This window comes from Solea senegalensis, unplaced genomic scaffold, assembly GCF_019176455.1.
Source record: "Solea senegalensis isolate Sse05_10M unplaced genomic scaffold, IFAPA_SoseM_1 scf7180000014799, whole genome shotgun sequence".
In the NCBI taxonomy this organism is placed as follows: domain Eukaryota; kingdom Metazoa; phylum Chordata; class Actinopteri; order Pleuronectiformes; family Soleidae; genus Solea; species Solea senegalensis.
In genome coordinates, this window is record NW_025321132.1 from 3800 (window position 1) to 29082 (window position 25283).

General features: G+C 40.4%; 1 protein-coding gene across 1 annotated transcript in view; it reads left to right on the top strand.

Annotated features, from left to right (window-relative positions):
* Nucleotides 1-311: 311 nt before the first annotated feature.
* LOC122761565 (protein unc-13 homolog C) overlaps nucleotides 312-25283 on the top strand; it is a gene marked incomplete at its 5' end in the record, with an annotated part of 42257 nt that continues 17285 nt past the window's right edge. The window contains 10 exons of the mRNA XM_044016793.1: nucleotides 312-401; nucleotides 1250-1378; nucleotides 7196-7329; nucleotides 9252-9337; nucleotides 18359-18485; nucleotides 20560-20656; nucleotides 20976-21119; nucleotides 21359-21436; nucleotides 23090-23167; nucleotides 23906-23932. Of these exons, the coding sequence (XP_043872728.1) occupies nucleotides 312-401; nucleotides 1250-1378; nucleotides 7196-7329; nucleotides 9252-9337; nucleotides 18359-18485; nucleotides 20560-20656; nucleotides 20976-21119; nucleotides 21359-21436; nucleotides 23090-23167; nucleotides 23906-23932 (990 nt within the window). The remainder of the gene's footprint in view (nucleotides 402-1249; nucleotides 1379-7195; nucleotides 7330-9251; nucleotides 9338-18358; nucleotides 18486-20559; nucleotides 20657-20975; nucleotides 21120-21358; nucleotides 21437-23089; nucleotides 23168-23905; nucleotides 23933-25283) is intronic.

The following is a 25283-nucleotide window of genomic DNA, read 5'->3' on the forward strand; positions in this document are numbered from 1 at the left end:
CACAGAGAGTAGGAGAAGTAGGATAATGTATAAGGCGGTGATGCCTTTCCCGAGGGCTGTCAGGGCTTTATATGCTCCCCGTCACGCTGTTCTGCTCTGCCTGATGACTTCATGGCCCTGAAATAGAGGTTTTCATCAGGTGAGACCTCCCTTGTCCACTAGACGATTAGACAGACAGTCATTTTGTTATGATTGCTGGCGTTGCTCTGTAATCAATTTCAATGTTGTGGCAGATGTGACAGTTGGGGGTGGAGTTGGTGTGTTTGTGTGACCATGTTATTCACATGTCTCTCTCCACCCTCTTTCTCCAGGATAATTTCCCTGCAGGGAACCCAGAGCGACTTCAAGATCTCAAGTCCACCGTTGATCTGCTGACTAGCATCACCTTCTTCAGGATGAAGGTACCTTGTGCGCATGTGTGTGTGTGTGTGTGTGTGTGTGCAGTGTTGCATAGGCGGGGAACAATTTGCGGGGCAGGAGGAGAGCATTCCATCTGAGGGACATTGAAATATTACATAGAAAAAAAACATGATGGAGCGCACACGGTAACCTTTCCGTCTCTCTAAAGTATGTGCCAGTCATTATCTTTCATCAAAGAAATGCTATGCTATTGACTGAGTGACACCTTCAATGCACTGTCCATAAAATCTGCCTCCATTCAATTACAGAAATGAGCCCGGATTGATTTTAGACACGTCCCACATAGGTCAAATCGATTCGGACTCATATGTATTGAAAACCTGTTTCTCTTAACACAACAAGCCATTCAAAAACAAGTGATTCATTGTTGGCTTATTATTTCTTGACTGCAGGCAGATGCACTTAGGTTGCTTTTGTGTAGTATGAGATGGCCTGCATGATGCATACTACAGTGAGTCTCTATGTTCAAAAATGCTTCCAGCTCTGTCTTGCCCCCCCCACACACACTGTCTCCCTCTATAAGAAAAGGTTGACTCCATTCAGTAGTTTCAGGGGGAAGGGGGTGTACAGCTCGGGCACTGAGGCGTAACTAAGATGGCAGCTGTGAGTACAGGAATGAAAACTGTCACTTTAGGTTACCACAGCTTTCACTCTCCGTCCTGCCCGTGCTCGGCCGTACTGCACGTATTTCATTGCTGCTCATACACAGAAGCCACAGTGCATGATCAGTGTACAATATACTGCGCATGCACACGTGTCATGTACAGTTTTTGGAGGATTTCATACTCTGCAAGTGTATAGTCATACGTGTATACTTATGTCTGTGCAGGTACAGGAGCTCCAGAGTCCACCGAGAGCCAGTATGGTGGTGAAAGACTGTGTGAAAGCATGCCTGGACTCCACATACAAATACATTTTTGATAACTGTCACGAACTCTACAATCAACTCCTCGACCAGGTAAACAGCCTCCACGTTCAAGTGACACATTTAAGGCCTGTCGGCATGTTCCAGTTAATCAATTCTGGCTTGTGTTACTCAGGTAAACATAGGAATCATTACGGCAGTGTTTGGCTGCCAAAGGCTTCATATATCTGTATTTATTTTACATTTCATCACACACCGATCTATATATAGGGGGGGATTTCTATGCGCAGTGTTTAGTCTGCTGTTAGTTGCACTGTTATGACACGAGAGAAGATAAGAGTATCCTTAATTTGGGAAATTTGCTCCAGTAGAAATAGTAAAAACGTCAAAGTAATACATAGTTACCAGAGGATATATATATATATATATATATATATATATATACTGTATATAAAAAAAAAAAAATATATATATATATAACATAAAACTTGAATATTAACATGACAGAAATTGAATATTGTATTTAATCAGAATATGTACATGGGGTTCCACGACAGCCCAGGTCAACCACATTAAAGTTAATTTCCCTTTAATAGCTATGTGGATGTGGTAGTGTATATAAATACGTATGTTCTGTTTGCAGCAGAAATAACATCATTTCCACATCTATTGATGTAAGTGGCAAATTAAGAAATGCATCATTAGCCCTGATTTAATGGTAAATGTTTTTTGTGTTCGCACCTGGTCCTCAAATACTGGTCCATCCAGACAAATCGACTGTGAAAAAATCAACTTACTTAAACAATAAGTTTTACATGGTAGTGTTATGAATAGCACGCACAGAATAATGGCAAGCGGCCTGGCATCTCCCTTCTCACTTTATGTGTTAATATGGCATCACCTTCTGCCTCCCATAAATCGGACATCACACTTTCCCTTTCAGCGGCAGCGTGCGTTGTATTGATGTGTTACACTGCCGGGAAAAAATAAATTCAATCCAGCATGACTGGAAATCAATAGGCTACATATCATGACGGACGTTACAAAAGCAGTGTCAGGCAGAACCTACCTGGTGCAAATCACCATCTCTGCTGTATATGTTGCACATAATACAAGCACAAAAAGGTTTCTTTAATTGAGAATGCACAGTTGTTATTATAAGATTCTAGAACAGAAACAATTACTCGATTATTAATTGATTACTAAATTAATCGACAGCTATTTTAATAGTCGATGAATTGGTTTGAAACTTTTTTTCATGATTAAAACAAGATTTCTGATTGTTTAAGCTTCTTAAATGTGAGTATTCTTTGTTCCGGATAACAAAGAAATCATTAAAGGTTCATCATTTTGGTTTGTGGACAAAACAAGACATTTGAGAATGTCATCGTTTCCAAGTTTGACCAACACGATCAACATTTTATAAGGTTTTCTGATATTTTAATGGTGAAAATAATTGACAGATTAATCGATTAGGAAAACAATCGTTAGTTGCAGCTCTATAATATTCACCAAACTGTTGTCTTTGCCTTTCAGGTAGATACAGTTATCATTTTCCTGTTCGACATCCATGTGGTTTAAACAGTAAATGCACAGCATCAATGGAGATCCCTGGCAACTTGATTAATAGTTGTGATTAACAAGTTGCTGTAGGTGTGAGTGTGAGAGTGAATGGTTGTTTGACGACCTGTCCCCGGGGACCCTCATGTGGAGGATGAAGCAGTAGAAAGTGGATGGATGGATGGGACGTGTAATACGTATTTTAGTTTTATGGCCACAGTTGTCTTCCACACGTGAAGAAAATGAATGTGTGTTCACAGTCCAGATGCAGACGGTGTTTTTCTCAGTGTTTGACAAACATTAGCTAACGAAACAATTGCAGTGATCGCACAGATGGGACATCCTCATTAGACAGCCTACTTAAAAAGACATAGCAAGCAAGCAGCAACAAGATAATTGTGCATTAAGCATTAAAAGGTCCCCTGGAAGCTCTGCATTTACCATATTCACCACCGATGTTTTTGTTCTTGATGAGTGACTTATCTTTATTTAGATTGTACAGCAGACACATGGCACACACACGAAGACGCAATGTTGGAACGGGTCTCTGTCCTATGAGGAAAATTATTCATAATTTTACAGTTTAAAAAACATCCCTTTTCTATTATTTACCAGTGGCCGATTATTATTATTATTGTTATTCTAATAACAGATGCAGTCCTTTGAGTTTTAAAAATGAATAACTCGACTTTATGAATATGTATAACGTACCGCAAATGCTGAAGTATAATGTGTTTTTATATCGTAAAATTTCCCCAATGTTTTGCATATTTTGTTTTCCTGTCATTGATATTTTGTGGTGTGTGTGTGAAACAGTAAACGTACAAACTCACCCTCAAACTAACCAAAAGGAAAGTAGCGGCCTGGATCATTGCTTTTAAAACAATATTTAGTATCACACTTTAAGTGTTGTCATATAAGCTGAAAAAGCCTAATTCTCTTTGACAATAATTCATTACAGTGTGTTTACTGTATGGTATTTTTCCACAATACAAGTTGTTTTAGACACAACCTACATTCTCGTGGACCCACTCAAGTCCATCATTTCTTGCAAAGTAATAAGGTACAATCTGCTCAAGAGCTGAATAATAAGCTCCCCGTGTTTAAACAGCTTCCGGGCTTGGATGAAATGATCAAACCAGACGGACACTTTTATTAATTACACCTTTGTCCACCGCTATTTCGCACAAGACAGCCTCTCCATTAATGTTTCCTTCAAGGCAGAAGGAAAAGACATCAGAAATCACCCCAAAACACACCCTCAGCCCCAATGTGGCTATAAATGATGACGTTCACGTATACGAGGCACCCTTTGACGACTCAAAGGATGAAAACATTACAGACCCCAATTCTCCAGATGCCAATGATGTCTGAGACTGGCGACGGAACAGCTGACATGGTGGCATAACATGACGACAAAGCGCTTCGCCTCTGCCTGGGCTTAAAATGACTAAAATGGGGGCGTGGGTTTGTTTAATGCCAGCTGGAGAGGGAGGAGGAAGCAAGGAAATGCAGAACTGTGAGGTCAAAGAAATCATGGAAAAGGGCAAATAGGAAAGACGGTGCACGGCCCAGAAATGCCTGCACATGCATTTATGATAAGTGTACAGATATTTATGCAAACATGCTTTTACATATAATGGGAATATTAATGCATATGTAGAAGCAATCTGGTTGGGAAGAGGGAGGCTGGTGATTGTTGATACGTGCGCACAGGCAAGGAGTTGTTTGTTGTGAATAGCAACCTCACTCTCTTCCTGAGCAAACAATTCATATTGATCTGTTAAGTATCTCTCTCACTCAGATTATCACATATTTGCCAACAGTACCCCTGTGGCTGATTTAACAGTGTTTATTGAAGTAGTTGTTTATTTTCAGACCGTGTGTTTTCTCACACGTGCGACATACGACTTATTTTGCACCTGCGCCTTTAAAATGAATTGCAACAGGTTGAGTTCACAGCTCTCTGCCTTTGGACTTTGACTGGATTCTCTGAGCTGTTCACACTTCGGTGTGGTTAATGTGCTTCAATGCACATTAAAAATACGGCACACTCTGATTAATATTTCTCCTAGTTTTCCCAATTCCCTAGTTCTGTGCAGTGATTACTTCATTTATTTCAATTCGACTTTCTCAGCATTTTGAAGTGTATAATGAATGCACTTGTTATCCAGTAAATGTGTTCTTGCTGTATATATCACTTCAGCACCTGAACTGAAGTGAGAGTTTTGGGGGAAACTTTTTTCAACGGCGACTGAGAAAGGATGGTGAGGACGCTGAGTAAACCTGTTTCAGTTCACTTGAGGGACTCAATAACGTGGATCAGAGATGCATTAAGGTAATTTAGTGCTCCGCGGAGTAATAGGGTTTTAAAGTCTATCAGTTGGAACACGGGAAGCTATTGCAGTGATTTAAGGACCTCTGGTAATTGAGGACTCTGGCATCTGTCTGGTTGAAGACATCATTACAGATGTCCGGCCCGCTGAAAATAAATGCATGAACAAGACTTCTGTATTGTTAGTTGTCAGAGTTACAGTAATTCTTGTGAGTAACAGCATAGTTGATTTGTAGTTTTAATGCCATAGACAAAAGGTCAACACTGACGTCTGATTTTGTTCTTCGGTGATTGCAGTTTTTTTGCTGTGTTCACTTACAGACGCATAAAGGACAACTACAGATTTTCTTAAAAACAGGACCCAGATACAGACACTAAATAACAAACACTGGCTTGAAGGCTGATTGGGAAAACACGAAATCACAGAATAAAGGACATAGTAAAAACTCCAGAAAAGACAATATTGATAAACAGAGACACTGTAGAACTATAAGCCAAACTAAACCATCACATTTGCGATGAGGACTGAGATAGGGATCATTTGAATGCATATGAAATACATCAGGAAGGGGCAGACAGCAGGAGTAAACTGAAAAAAAAAGACAGTTAAAGGATTTGTGAGAGGATGTTTAATAGTGTTTGCTTTTAGTGCCCTTGAGGAAAGGTCTGACTGGGGTGAACTATAGACTGATTCTATGCAGTTTAAACATGTTAAGCAGCTTGTAGGCAGAGGCTGCAGCGTAATCTCAGGGGTGAAATGAGGCGCTCACACACCGTGCTGTTTTACTTCTCAGCCATTGTTAAAAGCACTTCCACTAGCACATAGTGTTGATGATTTACTATTTTGGATGCATATAAACTCTGGTGCAAACATGCACCAAGCGTAAAGTGCCCAATACAATGCCAACTAAAATCTGTTTCTTCTTGCTGCATTCATATTGCGACACGACTGAAAATACAAATGAAATGTATGTATTTAATGTTTGCTTAAAATTGAGCCTCCCTTGGAAGCACATAAACTCCTGTGTATGACTGTTGTGCACAAGATGATCGACGTTTGCATCCTTGTATGGGCTGACATGATCACTTGGTCACAGAGTCAGTGATAATCCATAGGATTGTTTGTTTTTTTCCCCCCCTTGTTCCTGTGAGATTAAATTCTGTTGCTTCTCAGCTGCAAATCATGCAACAGCATTACCATGTATTCATTCCGAGAATCAAAATCAGACACAAGTTGATTGTTTTTGAACTGATTAGACTGTAAGGATTGTATTGAGGTATATATTGAATCGTGTTGTAATTTCCTGCTCTGTGCTGCTCTAGAGTCAATACGCTGAAGGTTGTTAAATAATTCAACCTTGCATTATTCAGCAACTGATTAGAGCATGTTTCAGTTTTAGCACCATTTCCTATTCATCAGAAATGCATTTTGCTCCAGCGAGAGTCGCAAATTGTAGCCCCATGCCCCATGTCGGTGTATTTTTTTTTTTTCCATATAATCATGTCTGTACACCGAGTACTGTCAAAAGGGGTGCGTTCCAATATGTACAGTATGCGCACTCTCTCAGCCTTCAGTCTGCTCAGCCTCTGTAACTTTCTGTGGAACCTGTGCGCCACGGTGTGAAAGGCTGTGACAGTAACGTGCTGACTCGAGATCAGTGTGGGGTGAACAGATGGTAGAGTCAGTGAGTGGTTTCATATTCGACACCTCGCAACAAGTATTTCTGTAACCCTGTGAAAACCACCACTACATACCGAGGCACATTTTTGACTAGTGATTGTGTTAAAAAACATAAAAGATACACACGTGTTTGTAAACAGTAGAGTTTCTTCTTGACTGGGAATACAAAAAGCAACCCAACTTCCTGTCTTGTCAAATACTTCCTGTGACTGTGTCAAAATAAAAGCCAACCTTACGATCAGTGGGGATTCAGCAAGTGTTCGGTCGGCAATAAATCAATAAAGCATCTTTCCTAATCACGGCATCTTAATTTCCTCCTCCTCCTCCTTCACAGAGTCGGAAGCAGGAGATTCCCCGTGAGGAACAAGGTCCATCAATAAAGAACCTGGACTTCTGGCCAAAACTCATCACTCTCATGGTGTCTGTAATCGATGAGGACCGGACAGCTTACACCCCAGTCATAAACCAGTATGTACTTCTTTACTATTCCAAACTAAGGTCTGTTGAAATCAATCAAACGCAACATAACTGGCTACTATATCATTTGTCAGTTTATCCACAATTTAGTTTATTGAAAGCTTGAAAACACCTTTCTGAAAACAGTTGCTTTGTATTTGTGGGATTGGTGAGATTTTTGTTCATGTTTTTCAGATTGTGTGCGAGTGTTTGAGAATATTATATAACAGGCTGATAATGAGTAGTTGTTTGATGCTTTAATATACGTCGTCATGTGTATTTACTGTATATACATATATATATATACATATATATTTAAAAATCAATTAAGGTCTAAAGGCTTTATTATTAATCAAATATGCTTAAATAGACAAAGGAGCTACATTCTAATAAATATATCACCATATTTTTGTTCATTGTAAAACATTTGTGTTATTTGTTAGAGACAGAAGGAGAAGACAAATAAATCAGAATCGTACAAATGTTTTTTTTCTATCTGTGGTGAGGAGTACAGTGTTGTGCCAGAGGGGTTTGAAGTAGCCAGAGAATCCAGCAGTGAAGAATAGTCTGAATAGCAGTTTGTTTTTGTTCTTCACCTGATGTGGGGAATTATACATTAAGTTGCAGCTTAAGAAAGTGGAGTGGAGCTTATCCTAAAAAGCAATCATGGCATCCATATTCTCATAGTATCCTGTCATACTTTAACATCCCCCTTCTGGATGCTGATTTATGATTCTTATTAAGAAAAAAGAAAAAAAAAAATGTTCGGAGCTTTTCTCTTGTGCAATATTTATGTCCATTTCCTCCACGTTACCCTGTCCAGAGTGGTAGAAACCCAGGACTGAACGTGTTGCCTTTAAAAAGGAGAGCTACTGGCAGAAGAGGATAGAGCAACTTAAATCTGTAGCTATGTTTTGTGAACACTTCCACGGGAATCCAGCCAGAAGTGTTTTCATGGCATTGGACTGATCTGGTGAATTTCATTTATAAAAGCAAATATGAAATTGGTTGCCACAGTTATGAACATGTGAGGGATAAGAGGCTTTAGGGATTATTTCCAGGAATACTGTGGATTGTTGACATTATTTGTTTTATCATATAGAAGTGGATTGTAAACTCTCTATATAAATGCATTGTAAAGCTGCAGATACTACATTCATTTTCCCAGGAACTTTTATTCATTGTCTGGATCCACCTACACTAACCAACACCATGTGGGTGTGTAGCGAGACTGAGGAGGAGAGTCTAAGGGTGATGGATATGTGAAAGGTTCTTTGTTTTGCCCCCAGTTTCCTCTGGGAACACCAACCCAACATCTAGGCCTAGTCTTTGCTCCTTTGCTCCACAATGTAATCTCCCAAGAAAGAGTGAGAATGTAATGCGTGAGTGTAGCATGCTTAGGCTTCAGTGGTTCGCAGGAGCGTCCCGGGTGAACACATGATTACTGACTCATTCGAAGTCGCAGGACAAACACGATGGTTGTTGGTTAAAGGCTGGTCTTCTGCAAAAGTGAAACATTTCTGGGTAAATTGAACTTTCTCATTCCAGGGCGAAGAGATTTATAAATGTCCTCCCGTTGTTGTCTGGAGATATGGATAACTGAACCATTGACGGCTCCCATTCAAGGCTTGACTGAAAATCTATAGGCATTCAAAGTTGTGGATTACTTACCTAATAGGCCGCCAACCTCTGTCTCGCTCCTTCGCTGTGCGATTTCCTCCAGTGCACATCTCCTGTTCCTCCTCGGTTTTTGCCAGGTGTGGAAGTTACCTCTAGATTCTTAAATCGCCAGGTTCACCTGCCTTGTCGTCGTGCACATCTGTCCAAGTCAAGTCGCTAGAGAATTCAAAACAGGTCCGAACCATCAGGACACCCAGTCAAGCTTGTCACTACACAAAACATGAGTCTAATTGGAATCCATTTCAATCCACCAGGTTTCCACAGGAGATGAACGTCGGGAAGATCAGCGCTGAGATCACATGGACCCTCTTTGCTCAAGATATGAAGTATGCGATGGAAGGTCAGTAATGCCGCCGGTGTCTCATGCCCGAGGGTGTTCGGGTGCATAAGTGGATTTATTTAATTTAAAGATTGATGGCAAAATAACAATCGCTCCAGATAACACTGAGAAAAGCCGCACCACATTCTTATCGGCTGCTTCCTTCCTTCTCTGCAACAGCACAGGGATCTGGTTTAAGTGCTCATGTGTTAAAACTCTGTGTATCTGTTTATCGTCTGGTGTCGCAGTGCTGTTTATCGGTTGTGTCTGGCTGTGGTCAGCTCCACTGCCTATTTAGATTACACAGCCCTCATTTCACTCCATTGATCATGATATAGAAACTGAAACTACTTGTCCCTCCTCCACCTCTTCCTCTTCAAGATAAACACTGGGATCAGTGGCAGAATCAGAAACAGATGGGTTGCTTAGGTTTCATTGTTGCCGTGTTTTGTTACCTATTAAGTGCAAATGCTTCTACTCTATCCTTTCCTTTCAGTATAGACATTTGTTTTTCCACTTTAAATGCGTTTGCGAGTTTAATTGTGACTTTTATTATGCCAGTAAACACAGATACTGATCATATTGTAGTATCGTGGGAATGAAATTTAAAAAAATAAAGAATTACCTGCATGATGAAGGAATAAAAAAATAAAGTGCCACCACATGTCCAAAATAATCAATTTCTTCTACTACTGTCATTCCATACCAGTGTAGAAATTGTGCACAAACTCTGATTCACATTTAGTATTCTTGTAATCGTCCGTGGTTTATAATTGATGTTGTCAACATGTGTGAGTCAACAGCAGAGTCTTGCAGAGATCTAGCAACAAATCCCAGATCTGCTCCTCTGGCAGATATAATATCAGTTTTGACTTTTCTCCAGCTCACCGCTAAAGGGAGGTTATTGAACGATCTGCTTTTCTAGGATAGAGGCTTCTACATCAAACCCCACTGGTTATAAGGATATATAGCAAAGATGGGCAGAGCAGAAGGGGATTAATGGGACTGTGGTTGTAGATAAATGTTAAAATTATTCCCTCTCTCTCTCTCTCTCTCTCTCTCTCTCGCTTACTATCCAGTCTTTCTAAACTCAACTAAACAGTACCACTTCTATATCTCTAAACAGCCTCGAGGGATTTGTTTTTAATCTGTTAGATAAAAAAAAACAACATTCATAAACCCTATACATCATTCCGCAGCTCATCTACAAAAAGGTCAGATGAAAACTTATCAACTTCACTTTACAAGAACTGCAAAGCAAAGAGTTAGTTATTTTTTACCAAAAGTACTCTTGTCTTTTAATGAGGTCTTATTTCATACTTTACACCAGGGGTGTCAAACGCCAATGTTTTCCATTTGCTTTACTTTTAATGAATCTTTTCACAAAAACCTGCAAATGTTATGCTTGAAGTTACCATTAACACAGGTGCATTGCAACTCACTGATCACAGTGGATCTACAAAGGTACAAAACATTTAGTCACATGTATCTGGAACTAACAATTCTAGTATTTCACATATGATAGAACATGTCGGGATCTAGAAATGATTTTGTTATGTCGTATTTCTGAAACTAAAGTGGGAGCTAATAAAAATGCGACCCCAGGGGACAAATAAGGAATTACTACATAATTGTAGTTGATTATCTTCAATGCAGTGTTAACTTTCCTGCTCTGCTTCTGGACGTTTGACACCCCTGCTGTACACAGTTTATACTATTTTATTTTGTCTTATTTTATACTGCATAGGTGGGAGGCATAGCTCCAGAGGGAATGGGCCACTGGCACTGCGGCCTCAGTGACCTCGGGGTTCAGGTGATAACCATTCCTAACAAAAATCAGATCAAAGTCACTGAACCACATATTTTGCGATTGCGTGGCGCTTTATCTTCTATTATCTCGTGCAGCAGGTGTAACAGTGTTTTCATGCGATCTGTGTCCAAGTTGATCCTGTGAACCACATCCACTGTATGTTGAGTGAGGTGTGATATTATATTCTCTGACGACGACCAAGGAGGCAACGATGCGTTCGTGGGAGAAGCTCGGTGAGGTGACTGAGGGTCAGAGATGGAAATGGAAGAGAAAAGGCAGAAATCCACAAAAATGGGTTATTATTCAATTTTATTTTATTATAGCACCATACCAGAAATTATCTCCGGGCACTTTTCATACGGAGGACCACACTTTGTAATATTGCGAGAAATGTATGCCCATCTACACAGCACATATAGCTTTCCCTTGGCCAAACCATCCTGAGTTGCTATGGTAACCAGGAGCCCAGCTTGCTGCCGTAGCTTATTATATTTATGAGATTGCAGTAGTTTGATTGCATATAGGGAGGTATGTACGCCCCTTGGATTTTGTATGGTGTTCTTATTTTAGGTTCTGTAAAACATCATTTTCTTTATTGATGACGAGTGCATGCTGGGCGTTGTACAGGTTTTAATGAGATGGGTATACATTTCTGGTTGCGTTTGCCTACGAGAGATTGCATTGCTGTGGTGAGCTAATGAGCCATTAAAAAACAGCATGTCCGCGTCATGTGACTGAGATTTTTCTTTCCGCGGTTCGACGTGAATAATTCTTCATACCCACCGCAGTGTTGTGAAATTAACAGTGAAGCCTTAGTGGGGAATTTATCGAAAATGAATGAAGCAGCAGTCAAAGTTACCAGCAGGCTTTGTCTCATACCAGAGACATTGTTGAGGTTTAATGTTCTCTCTTATGTCATTTGTAGGATTGTGCTGTTTTTTACAACATGGTCTTCCTGTGAGAAAAGGGCTTTTGCTTTGACAATCTAGTGCACGATGTGTCTGTAATGGAAAAATTAGCAACATCTTCACTGTCTGTTTAATGCCTTGAAAAAAACAAACCCCAATTCCACGTAATCTATTTCAGTGACATGCAATTAAGAGGATTATAGTAATACAGACGTCTTGCTTGAGTAATTTAACGTTGCAAGCATTGAAGGATTGCTATGGTAATAAAGAAATCAATGAAGTCTTTGCCCACAGAATCTGTTATATGAGAATGATTCTTCATCTGTTGCCACAAATAAAACCCCAGCTGGATAGAACTGACATCGTCATCGCTGCCATATGTATTTGATAAAAGGTTGAATTATGAGTGTCAATACAGCATTAGTGAAACTTAAGCAGGTTTAATTTTTCTAATAATGTTTCACTGCTTTCGACAAAACATCAGCCCCAACAATCTTTCACCTGCACGTTCCCATTTACTGTAGTGTGGTCATAGCACAGGTAGGGAAACTTTGTCAGGGTCACCATTGATTCATTGCTTTACACCCACTGTGTAAGAAAAGTATTTTTATTTATTTATTATTTATTATTTAATTGCCTAGCGTGACATTTTAACCATTCTCATCCCGGGAGCATCATATAGCACTGCTCTGTCATGTCCCTCGGCGCCGCCAGGCAGATGCACAGGGTAGCGCTCTGTGTCTGAAAGAGACGCACCAGGCTTTCTATTGACTCAAATTTAAACCCATTAAACTGGTGGTGGATTTACAGTGGACACTCAGCGCAGAGCAGCTGTACAATAAAAGTATGCGGTTAGGGTTAGGACTGAGGTTAGGGTTAGGGCCATGAAAAGGACTGAGGTTAGGGTTAGGGCCATGAAAAGGACTGAAGGTTAGGTTAGGCCATGAAAGGGACTGAGGTTAGGTTAGGGCCATGAAAAGGACTGAAGGTTAGATTAGGCCATGAAAGGACTGAGGTTAGGTTAGGACTTAGGATGAAAAGGACTGGAGGTTAGGGTTAGGGCCATGAAAAGGACTGAGGTTAGGTTAGGACTGAGGTTAGGTTAGCCATGAAAGACTGAGGTTAGGGTTAGGGCCATGAAAATGAAAACTGAGGTTAGGGTTAGGACTGAGGTTAGGGTTAGGCCATGAAAAGGACTGAGGTTAGGTTGGAGGGTTAGGGTTAGACATGAAAAGGACTGAGGTTAGGGTTAGGGCCATGAAAAGGACTGAGGTTAGGGCTCGGATGAATATCCAGGTTAGGGTTAGTGGTTATTTACTGTGGACTCAGACAGACTTTTATTTTATTTATCGCCTGCATTTCCATGACCAATAATAAATCATAAATAAGTCTAAATATTGACAAGCACCACGTGAGAGAGAGAAAGAAAACTGCAAAGCTGTGCACAAATGGGAACCCACACTTCATGTGTTTTATATATCCATGTGCCTTTAGTACTCGTGCATTTGCACAGTGATTGACAATAACGAGGTGGTAGAATAGAAAAATCTCGCTTTTCCAAACTGTACCGGCTCAGTATTCCTCTGTACACCATGTCCAGTTTGCTGCAGACAAAGTGAAGCAACGCACAGTGACCTGTTTACATAAGAAGGCTCATAAGTGGCAGGGCAGATGACAGAGGCACCCTGAAGGAGATGGGTGAGAGTGTCCTGCTTTGTTAGTCTGTGTTTCTCCATGTCTTTGTGTGTCGTCGTGCAAATGTGCACTGGTGGAAGTTGAGTTGTACAAAGTCGGGGGGTAAAAAAAAAAAAAAAGGAAGGAGAATAAGAGACGTCTGGGTGTACGCAGACATGCGTTTGTGTGTGCATGTGCACATGCATTACTTAATGAAGTCTTTGATGCATCCCCTGCTTCCTGCTCTGAGGTCTCTGGTGCCAGTGCTCGAGCAGAAATGGGTGCTGCTATTTTTAGCGTCTCAGTGTAGAGATCTCTTAATGTGTGAGAAAGAGACCAAGAGGGAGGATGAAGGGGTGAGACGAAACGATAAAATGAGAAACGGAGAAAAAAAAAAAAAGAGACAGTGAGAGAGGGATTGAATGTCTGAATGGTTGTGAATGGCAAAAGTCGAACTCACTCCTTCATTCAGTTATTTAATACTACCTAAGTGCATGCTGTGTATATGGTCATTTAATGATTAACTTAATGATAAAACATTTAAATATTGACAGTTTGGATTTACTTACGAATGAATAATAATAATTAATATTACTAACTTCAGCAGATCTCTGGTGTGTACCTTAATCAAAACAGCACCTTGGAATACACTAGGCTGTGTACTTTCAACTAACAATCCTGGTTTTGAAGTAGAAATAGTGACGCAGTTTTACATTCTTGAATTAATACTTCCACGGTAGTTTAAATGTCGTGGTCTCTGGAGCGTGTCATTGAAAACGCGGTGCTTCATCAGCCCATTAACTCATCTTCAGTTTGTTGGAACAGCTTCACTCCCTAGAATATTGTAATTGAATTTCAATTAATGTGACACGGTGGGAGTTTTTGTTTGCACAGAAATATAACGTGTGCGGGACTGTAGATCTTCTGTTGCAGTATGATTATAATCTGCTCTACAATACAAAATATCACTTGATCTCCCTTTACCGTAAATGTATGACTTTTGTATTAAGATGTTAATAAAGCACTGAGGTGCTGGTCAAGCCTTGTAGGTGGTGCATGCTTTTTTATCCTAGAGCGACCCCATAAATGTTTGATTCATACTCTCCGTCATTCATTGCTCAGATACACCTTCAGGGTTTTGTAGTAAACCTGTAATGTGATGCAATGTATTGTAACTAATGAAAATATTCATTTTGTGAAACATTTACGACCGCAACTTTAGTGAACCAGGGTGGACTTACATGAGTGAGTCATAAATATGGCCTAAAACATGAATTGTTTTCGTCACATTAACAGTAGTTAGTGTCTCCGTGGGCTGCGGCGTTAAAGCAGAGCTGCCTCAGCGGCTCCTTTGAAGCAGCTTAATAGACCCTTTGACAGAACTGTGTCATATGCCAAGATGAAGGAATAATGTCGCAGAGAAAACTACAAACTCTTTTCGGCTGTCAATATGTCAGCGTAGTCCCTCATTTGTTTGTCTCCAAACAGCGACGTGTATATTTATATATCAAAAATATATATATATATCTTTGTAATTGGAGGGTTGTGGCGTGAAGGCTGTGGTGAACCACTGCAGTTCATCATAATACCCGTGGCATTTAAATCAATGGAGCACAAAGACTGAGTTTGTCTGTCCCTGTGGGCTGAGTCGTACAGGATGACATCCTCACCGGGGACCTTGTGCCTTGTGGGTTGTCCTCCCTTAGGAAAACCCACACTTTTTACCACCGGCTTTCACAAAGGCACACACACGCATACACCAGCACGGAGGCTCTATTTTAACAGCCTGACATGCTCACAGACAATAAGAGCACACTTGTTTAGTTGAATATGTGCGCCATGTGTGCTTGTGCGGGCTGTTTACAAAAGCATGTTTAAAAAAAAAAGAAAAAAGAAGAGTGACTATAAATAGGATGGATGGTGAGACAAATCATTATTTTTCCAGCCAGTCTCATTATCTGTTTACAGCTGAGCCAAACACAATAGTTTGTGATAAAAAACATTTCAAAAAGAGACCAAATATGGCTTTGCTAAGCATATTATTGCTTGACATTAGAACAGAGATGAAGGAATAATAGAAAATAAAGAGGAAACTCTATGTGATATAGAGAGAGGAGTAGATCTTTTGGATGGATGTGTGTGGATGACAAATTATTTCAATAATTATTCCTTAACACAGCTCGATTTGTTACGGTTAAGACGCAGTATGTTGCAAGGTTTTTAGACGTATTTCATACTTGAAAATTGGAAATAACAAAATCTCAACAAATATGACTCAGTTGGGAGTTGGACGCGATATTATCCTCCGATGCGTTATTGCAGGATTTCTCAAACTCATAATCACATTTGACTCAGTGAGTGGGAAATGAAATCCTTTCGCTCTTCTTCAGCGCGTGCAAAGAAGAACATTCTGCCTTTCTGTGTTTACATTTCCTACACACAGAGAGAGAGGGGATATGAGCTTCTTGCGACCTCTGGCACATTTTGTCTGTCATCTTTACGGTAATTAAAGGTAATTGTTATGTGACAATATTTTAGGTGAACTTTTCATTCAGTCAAACAAATGCCAGAGTATAATGAATGTCTCCGTGTTAGAATGCATCCACATTTAAAAATGACTTTTGACTCTCTACGTTGACTTAATATAAGCTGTATTGCCATTGTGGATTCCTCTGTTAAGATTCCACAGCGTCTGTCCAAAATCATCGCAACTGAATATGAAAACGTAGTAAAGCTCAAGCCCTGAGGCAATGACTGCAGTGCTTCAGTTTCGAAAGCGTGGTTGACGAAACACGTGGCTGACTTGAATCTATTCCTTCTAATACTCTGGATTTGAGCACACACATGTAAATACCACATATTAATTCCTCGTATGTAAATATTTTCCATGGAGCTTCGAGAAGAGTGCGGGGTGACAGGTGTTGCACTGTTCGTCAGAGTAAGCTCCTAGGTTCTTATCAGGATTAAAGTATGACAGCTAACGTGCCATACATTTGAATTAAATCTTTCTTTGATTCTTTCATGTTCCGTGCACGTCTCTACTCTGTTACTGTTAATATGTGTGCCTTTACTCGTGCCTTACGGCGAAGAAACCGCAGCTGTTTCACTATACTTTGACTTCGTCTCCCCTGCCTCTTTAGCTCTGTATAAGATGAAGCTACACCTGGTGATAAAATACATTCACATATGGTTAAAATGAAAACTTTATGAGCACATGTGGCTCCGCAGGCCCCACATTGAAAACTGCAACAGCTGCTGAACAGAATAAGATTTACAGTCGCCGCACTATAGAGAATTTGACTTCTGAATATGTAGTTAAAAGTCTAAAAGACAAAAATGAAGGAAAGAATGAAAGGGTTGCATAACAAAAGCAAAACAACAAAGTGGAGCGCAGATGACAGAGGCTAAGAGACAGACAGAGAGTCAGTCATGTGGAGGAGGAGGAAGAGCGAGGACGTGATTTGTCCTTCATTAGTCGAAGTTACAGTTGTTTTACTGCGTTATACAAACTGCTGTTTGCTTCCAAATTGATGCCTTTGTTCTAAGTCAAAGAACCATTGTGTTATTAAAAATAAAAAAATAAAAAAATACAAAGGAACTGTTCCTTCACTATACACTGATCAGCCATAACATCGAACGATAACTGCTTTTAGTGTTATGACTCAATGGTGTATTTAAATACACTGGTGTACACACAACACAGTTGGCAAAGCATTTTAAATGTTTTAATGTTTTCTCTTATCTGTGTGGAAATGAGTGATTTTCTCAGTGTTACAAAGCATTTCCTCATCTACTCTGTTTCACCTTCTAATTGCCATGGTATCATCTCTCCAAATGACGGAATAACACTTTTAGTTTATCCAATACTGCAGTTTGTGAAAGAATAGCTTCCTTTTTATTGCCTTGTTGTCTTATTGTGTTTCGTTTCAATATCTTATGTCTCCCACTGCAACAGTTGTTTCATAGATAGGCGACTGGGACAATTCCGCACTGATGCATAATGAACATTGCCTGTTGATTGATAAATATGATATTATCATATCATATCTGACTGCTTTATTGATTGATAAAGACAAAAAGGATTTCATGCATGGTGGAATTTAATTGATGACATGATAATAATCACAAATGGATTGAATTGTGAGACCAGTGAAAATACACAGCTTTTCTGGTTTTGGTTCTTTGCCCTGATCTTCTTTACTTTACGTCTTACACCACTACCAATGGTTTCCCCTCCAGAGGATCCCATTGAAATGTCTAATTGTTCTGAAATGTGTACAGTGAACTTGACTAAATGACTCAGCCTCCATGTCAGCTGACAAAGTCTAATTATTTTCCACTTCACTTTGTTTGCTGTTATTCAATGGCTCTCTTCCTTTTGAAGGCATGCAAGGCTGGTTTTATTCCCTTAGTCTTTGATGGCTCTATGCTGTAACTAAGTCAGGCCGTTAAGATGTCAGATTAAAAGCAACCATTGGTTTAACCTCTCTCTCTCTCTCTGTCTCCCTCTCTCCCTTATTATTTACAAAACTATGTACCACTCTGCCCCGTCCCACTACTGTTTCAGGCTCATGAAATGTATGGTTTCTGTGCTGTGGATAACTACAGTGAGAACATGTTTGTTTGTTGTTTTCTTCATCTCCTTTGCAGAGCATGAAAAGCAGCGTCTATGCAAAAGTACAGAATACATGAATCTTCACTTCAAAGTGAAATGGTTCCATAATGAGTATGTCCGTGATCTGCCGGCCTTCAAGGATGTTCCCCCGGAGTATTCGCTGTAAGCATTCTGTATTTTTTTTCCATTCACACATATTTTTAATGTACAAATATGATTAGAATTGCAGTTCAGTTAAATTTAAAATAGTACAAAGTAGACAGAGTGCCACATAAATAACAAAACATAATTGGGATGTTTGCATCCCAGTAAACAAACAGTGTAACGAGAGATAAAGCGGAATATTTTATCGAACCAAAAAGATAGAATAGAGAGTAAAGGCCCTATTTTACGCCCCAGTGTAACGCAACACAACCAGTTTCCAAACATTTTCACACCCAGCACCTATGCATTCATCGATGTGCCCGTGGGTGTGTTGGTCTTGAAATGAGTTGTGGTCGTGTGAAATGTTGGTACATTGTTGTTTTGAAAGCCACTTCGCTGTTGACCAACACAAATCTGGGCTAAAGGCACAAATTGGCACAGTTTTTTTCATGTTTATTCAAGTGCTGCATTAGCTGTGCCAACGTAGGCGGGTTCATAATCTACACTCACTCTCTACTTGTGTCACATGGGGACGTGCTTCAGCGCTCCTCCTCCTCCTCCTCCTCCTCAGTGGAATGCATTTTGAATATCGGTGCATTTCTTTATCCCGTGCAGTCTAATGGAGTTATTTATGAGACAGTGGGTCAGTAGACGATGGAGGGTCCACCAGCCAAGGACCATGGACTCATTACTATAGAGTGTGTGGGGGGGGGGGTGCGCTGCCTGCCTCCTGTGTGTAAAATCAGGCGCTTCCTTCATCTTTGACGGCGAGGACTCATATGTGCTACTGCACTTGTGTCACTTCCTCCACTCCATGAGTAAACTGTTACACTGCTGAATCAGCTGAGAATCGATACATGAACAAGCAGAGTGTCTCACACGTTCGTGCCGATGCTGTGTGACGTCTTAAATGTGAGACAACAATTGTTTGACTTGCAGCTGCACATTGTGTGAGACTGTGTGCTCCTGTCTCGCCATCGACTTCTGGCACTCGTTCTTAACTTCAAACCTGCCTTTGGCACATTTCTTTAAAGTTCCTTAAACCTTCATTTGGATTTACTTATCTCCTCGGCAGAGAATCGTTCACCATTTAAATAGCAGCGCGCCCGGCGCGGGAGCACCTGGCCTTTAAAAGACAAGAGAAGCGAAACTCCTCGCGCCTCTCTTTGCACTGAGATTATGCACCGTGTAAATAGCAAAATTGTAGTTGGAAACGCTCTAATGTGCTTGCGCCACACACTTTAGATTGTGTAAATAGGGCCCTATTTATTATTTATTTGATATTAAATGGCAGATACACATGGACCCCTACTTATTACCCAGCTTCAAAATTAAGACAACAATAAGTAAAACAATAAGAGTCAAGTAAGTGGAAGTTTTTATTGTATATAAAAAAAACAGATTTTTTTTCATTTTATTTTTCTGTTTGCCATTGCAAATGCATAAGAATTTATAGCCAAGAAGAATTGGCTGCAGTACAAAAAACATGTACCGTAAGTCAGGATGGTAATGCCCTGTCCGTCTCACACTGTCACTCAAACACCATTGATTTGTTGCAGACGAATACTCATCACACAGACACACAGTTATCCTGTCGTCTTTGCCTGTCTCTCTCTCTCTTTGTGGACACGCCCTTTTTTTTATTAGCTTACCCTCCTGTGGCAGATGCCCTTAGCGAAAGTATAAAGCACATTTTGGGGGACATCATTGCTCTGAGGACAATCTCCTGCACTGTATTAAACTAATAAGTGACAAAGTGAAACGGACCGAACAGCATTACAATTTCACAAACAGATGCACTTCCTTTAGCGGCCTCATTCGTCCCATCTCCGCCTGTCCTGTCCTCTGTCTGAGCGTAGCAGTCTAATCTGTCCACAAATTGAAACCTGATATCGTTGCTTGTAAAAACGGCAACCTTGCCCGAATTTGACATCTCCTATAAATGCAGTGGCCCTATTGTCATTTTTGTTAATAACTTACAGGCCTTTGACTCATTTGATTCATTCTCATGTCGTAAACCCTCAATCAACTGTAAATTGTGATTTGAGCCGTCAATAATGGAAGATCTTTTTTTTTTTTTCCTTCTTTTCAGTTGGTTCGAGCCATTTGTCATTCAGTGGCTTGATGAGAACGAGGACGTTGCAATGGATTTCCTGAACGGAGCTTTGGGAAGGGACAAGAAAGATGGAGTGAGTGGCATCAGCTCTTCCTCATATGTAGCTTCATATTTATATTGAATCACTCGTATAGCCACTCGTGGCTGCTGCCTTATTCACTGCACACTTCTTCAATCTGCTGTACCTCTTGAGGAATGTGTGGGAATAAGAAACAAACTCTCGGCGACGTCATAAGACAGGATTAAGTATAAAACTGAAGAAGAGATAGTGAATTAATTGATAAAAAAAATGTGACATTTTCTGTTTGCATTAACCAGCACCTGCGTCACCCAACCCCCTCCATCACACTCTCTCATGTCTGCGGTTTCCATCCCTGTCTCACTTTTCACAGTTTCAGCAAACCTCAGAGCACGCCCTCTTTTCTTGCTCGGTGGTGGATGTGTTCACTCAGCTGAACCAGAGTTTTGAGATTATCAAAAAGCTAGAGTGTCCAAACCCACAGGCTCTGGCTCACTTCATGTGCCGCTTTGCAAAGGTCAGTGTCTCTGTACAGGCTCCTCAGTAAGCCCCGACCATTGTGCTGAGAGTAATGTGTCACATTTAACGATTTTCATATTGATTTTCCTATTGATGTCAGGAGACCGTTTGGTCTATTTATTGTATTTGATAGTATACGTATTGCTATTAGCTCGTGACTCACTTAAATGTGTTATTGACTCTCAGAGATTTTATAAAACAGAGTTAAACTATTAAACTGTCTCTCTTCCTTTGCAGACTATCAACAAAGTTCTCCTGCAGTATGCAGCAATTATATCCAAGGACTTTCCATTGTATTTGAGTAAGGAGAATGTGGTAAGTGCCCACTCGAAGTCTGCAAATGTCAAAAGCAAAAGATGACATTATGTTTTCTGGTGCCAGTACAGATGTGCTAAGGCAGATGATGGTGTTTCCATGATAACTGTGTTGAAGAGCTGTTGGCATGGCGACCACATGAAAAATGTGTCCGATAGCAGTAAGAGCATTAACGTAGCGATGGCACGTCTCAGTACAAGGATGACAGTGTATGAAGTGAGAGCTGCTCATTTTACCGCCCATAGTTGATGGGGAGTGGGGGCTTTTTCTCCGCCTGTTGATTAATGCGATGGTTTTACCGAAATGCAGTCACGCCCTTATGAGTGGCTTAATTATCCACATTGGTGTTTGACGTTGCAGTGATGGATAACATGAACTAGCAGAGGAGGCAAACGTTTCTTTACCTTCTCATCACAGAGAGAAAAAACATGTGAATTTTTTCTTCTCGAGACAGCGGACAGAAAAAGGGATATCGGTTTTAGACCACTAATAGCAGCAATACGCAGGTGGTTTTTTTGTCGGTGATGGAGTTCTTGCAAGTACTTCCAAGCAATGTGTCAACAAAGGCAGGGGAGAGGTGTGAATGCTCGTAACCGCTGGTGTGAACAATGCTGGATTTACTGTAAATAGATCTAAATATAACACTTTGTATAAAGATGACCTTGGTTGCTTTATCTTGCAAACCCACGTAACCACTGATCACAAGTATATGTTTTATTCTCTGATATATGCAGTATGATATTCCTGAGCATAATGTTTGCATATGAACTTCTAAGCTTGTAGTTATTCCTTTTCAACTGCAGCACGAGGTTGGTTCTTACCCAAATTGAGGGTCTAAGGACAGAGAATGATGCATCATGCATCCATTACTATGTATAAGAATGTGCAATATAGAGTGTCTTTTATCCTTCTTTTTTAGCACAAGTTGTACAAGGCATGCATAGAAGAAAATGAAAAAATGCACTTTGTAAAGCCTGAATATGTGACTAATAAACACACACCCCAGGATGTCCATATAAGGACTTGTGTATTATTCCTGCAGCAATTTACCAAGGGTGCGTGAGCCCTAAGGGTTAAACAAGATTATATTCTGTGAACCACAGATATAAACATACATAAAATATGCACTTTTATGCATAAACAGAAAAACAAATAACTCATCCAAATGTGTGCGTAAATCTGGACTGCATTGTCTGCTAGAAACACTACTTATTTGTTGGTTTTTGAAAGACACCAATCACTGTCTCGTGGGATGTGTAATTATCATTAGTGTTTCCCATTATCGTTGTCATAACTTTTGGATGTTGCTTTTTTTGTCTGTTTTTTTTTCTGGACTGATCATGTAAATAATATGAGACTGCTGGTGAGCTTTGAATAATTACCCACGGCCTGCCTAAAAAGCAGTGTGATTAATGTCTGTCGTCTGTTAAACCTTGAGTTAAGCTGCGAATCAATAATTCCTGATGTAAACGGTGCAGACATTTTCTCTCCCTGTTTTACTTCCCTACTGACTGCTGTCTATGAAGCCGTCTTAGAAGGTTTTGGAATATCCCAGCTGATGTTTTTTTTTTACATTTAATAATATGTTTTAAATTATGACACATTAGATCGTGCACTGCTGATGCTTTAATAGAATTTGTTGTACTCTTACAGCCCTGCATCCTCCTCAACAATATCCAGCAGCTCCGTGTCCAGCTGGAGAAGATGTTTGAGTCCATGGGAGGCAAACAGGTTTGTGTTCACCTGTGTGTACATAAACTGCAGGTCTGCTGTGTTTGTGTCACATGTTGAGGCAATGCACTTTCAACAGAGATTTCATATTTGAGACCAGAGAAAGTCTAGAAAAAGGTTTGTGAGGTACAACGCAGAGGTCATTATATTGCAGTACTGCTATGATAGGTGGCCCCTGATTGGAAGTTCTTACCATGAAGTTTTGCAGAAGAACAGCGTCCTCTGAGCTGAGGTTTTAAACCTTTAAACCCTTCGAACCATTCTCAGATCATCAGGTGGCATCTATGAGCATTTATAAGTGAAAGTGAATTGACCCCAACAGTGATGTTTTCTGTTATGTACTCACTTTTAAAATGACACGAATAACACGTGTTGACTAATATCACATTTCTCTCTACTGCAGTAATGACCCTTGTACACCATCACGATTCCCCCATCTCTATCTCTATTCTCCCTGTGTGCAACAAGTGTAAAACATTTTCATAAATGTTAAGTTAAACCTTATGAGTCGTGTGTGTGTGTGTGTGTGTGTGTGTTTGCAGCATCATTGGATATTTTCCTTGTCTCCCTATCAGTCTTTCAGTCTAACCTGAGAAGAAGCTGCCATGGTTTCTTGTGATCTTAGCTGCATGTCTCTCTTCAGTATCTAATGCCTGTCTTGCCTTGCATTTTTGTCTCCTGTGGTTGTGTCTTCTACTTCCCCCCCATTTCCTGTCTGTACTCTCTCTCTGTCTCCAGGAGGAGGGGGTTGTGTCCTTCTGTAAGGTGTGTGCAATAGGACTCGTCAACACCCCTTCCCGCCATTTAATGAATGATATGACAAAAGCACGCCCCCTCTCCCCCTTGTGCCCCACCACCACCCCTCACGCACCTACGCTTCTCACCCCATCACTTGTAGCCGCATGTCCCGCTGAGCATACGGAATCTGAAATGACCCCATCACCCCTCTGGACAGGCTGCTCGAGCTCACCACCCCGGAGCTTTAGAAATAGCGCCTCAACCCACCAGATACCATACCTTATAACTAGCCTGCTTTGTTTCTGTCTGCCTCTTCTCTATTTATGGCTAATTTATAGGTGTGATAGTATGTATTTTAGATCATTGTTACCTGCTCCCTCATCCCCACCCCCCATTGTAAGGAGCAGAGTCAGAGGCTCACCAGAATCCTGGCTGTGGCTTTGATCATCTATCAGTTCCCCAGGTTGCATTCAGACAATGCTTCAGACAGGTGTTTTTTCAGACTGTGCTTAATGAGCGTCCCAAACATTTACAAATCTTCCCAGCTGTGCTTTCAGCCGAAGTGTCGAAACTTCCACACAGTTAGCAGATCTAGACCTGGATTATTCCCAAGCCATTATTGTCTGAAGAATAATGACACGGGGAGTCTGTGCGTCCCTGCCGAAAGTCAAATTGTGTATATTCATGGCAAATAGGCAATCAGGCTTATCTTTAAGAACGTCCTAAATTATTTATCTTGACGATAATGATGCAGTGAAAGTCTTTTTCTGGTAAAAGGTTCTCCATTAGTTTCTTCTCAGCACAGCATTCATTTCAGAATAGTTTCCCATCAGCAGTTAACTCACCGAGAGTTAATGTTATTACCACAAGTTGTTATTGTAGCATTGCCATTCACAGAGATCAGCAGTTAACTCCTTCAGTGCCCACATTTATGGAATCATCACAGACTGATCTCCCTACTTTGATACCACACTTTAATTTGGGTATGGACGTGTTTGCTAATATGCTTTTCTCGTTAAGCAACAGTGGCTAATTAAACCTTGTGGAGCACAGATCCAAAAATGGATCTTTCCTTCATGTTAAGTCTAATTTCCATAATGAAACATGCTGTCAAATAAATTCAAGAATATGTTATACGCTCTTTATACTCACTGACAAGTTAAACTAGTTTCTAGAGAGTCAAATGTTATGTAGAAGTGCCATTCATGTTTGGCATTCAATTTTCTTTCATCAGAAGATGACAGTTGTTGATTCAGATGACATACAATAGAGATAGATAAACATGTCTGCACTGACATTGTATAAAAGCCCAACACTGCAGATTTCAGGCAGACGTTTGACTACAGCATCAGGTACCACACAGAGTCAGCATGGAGTG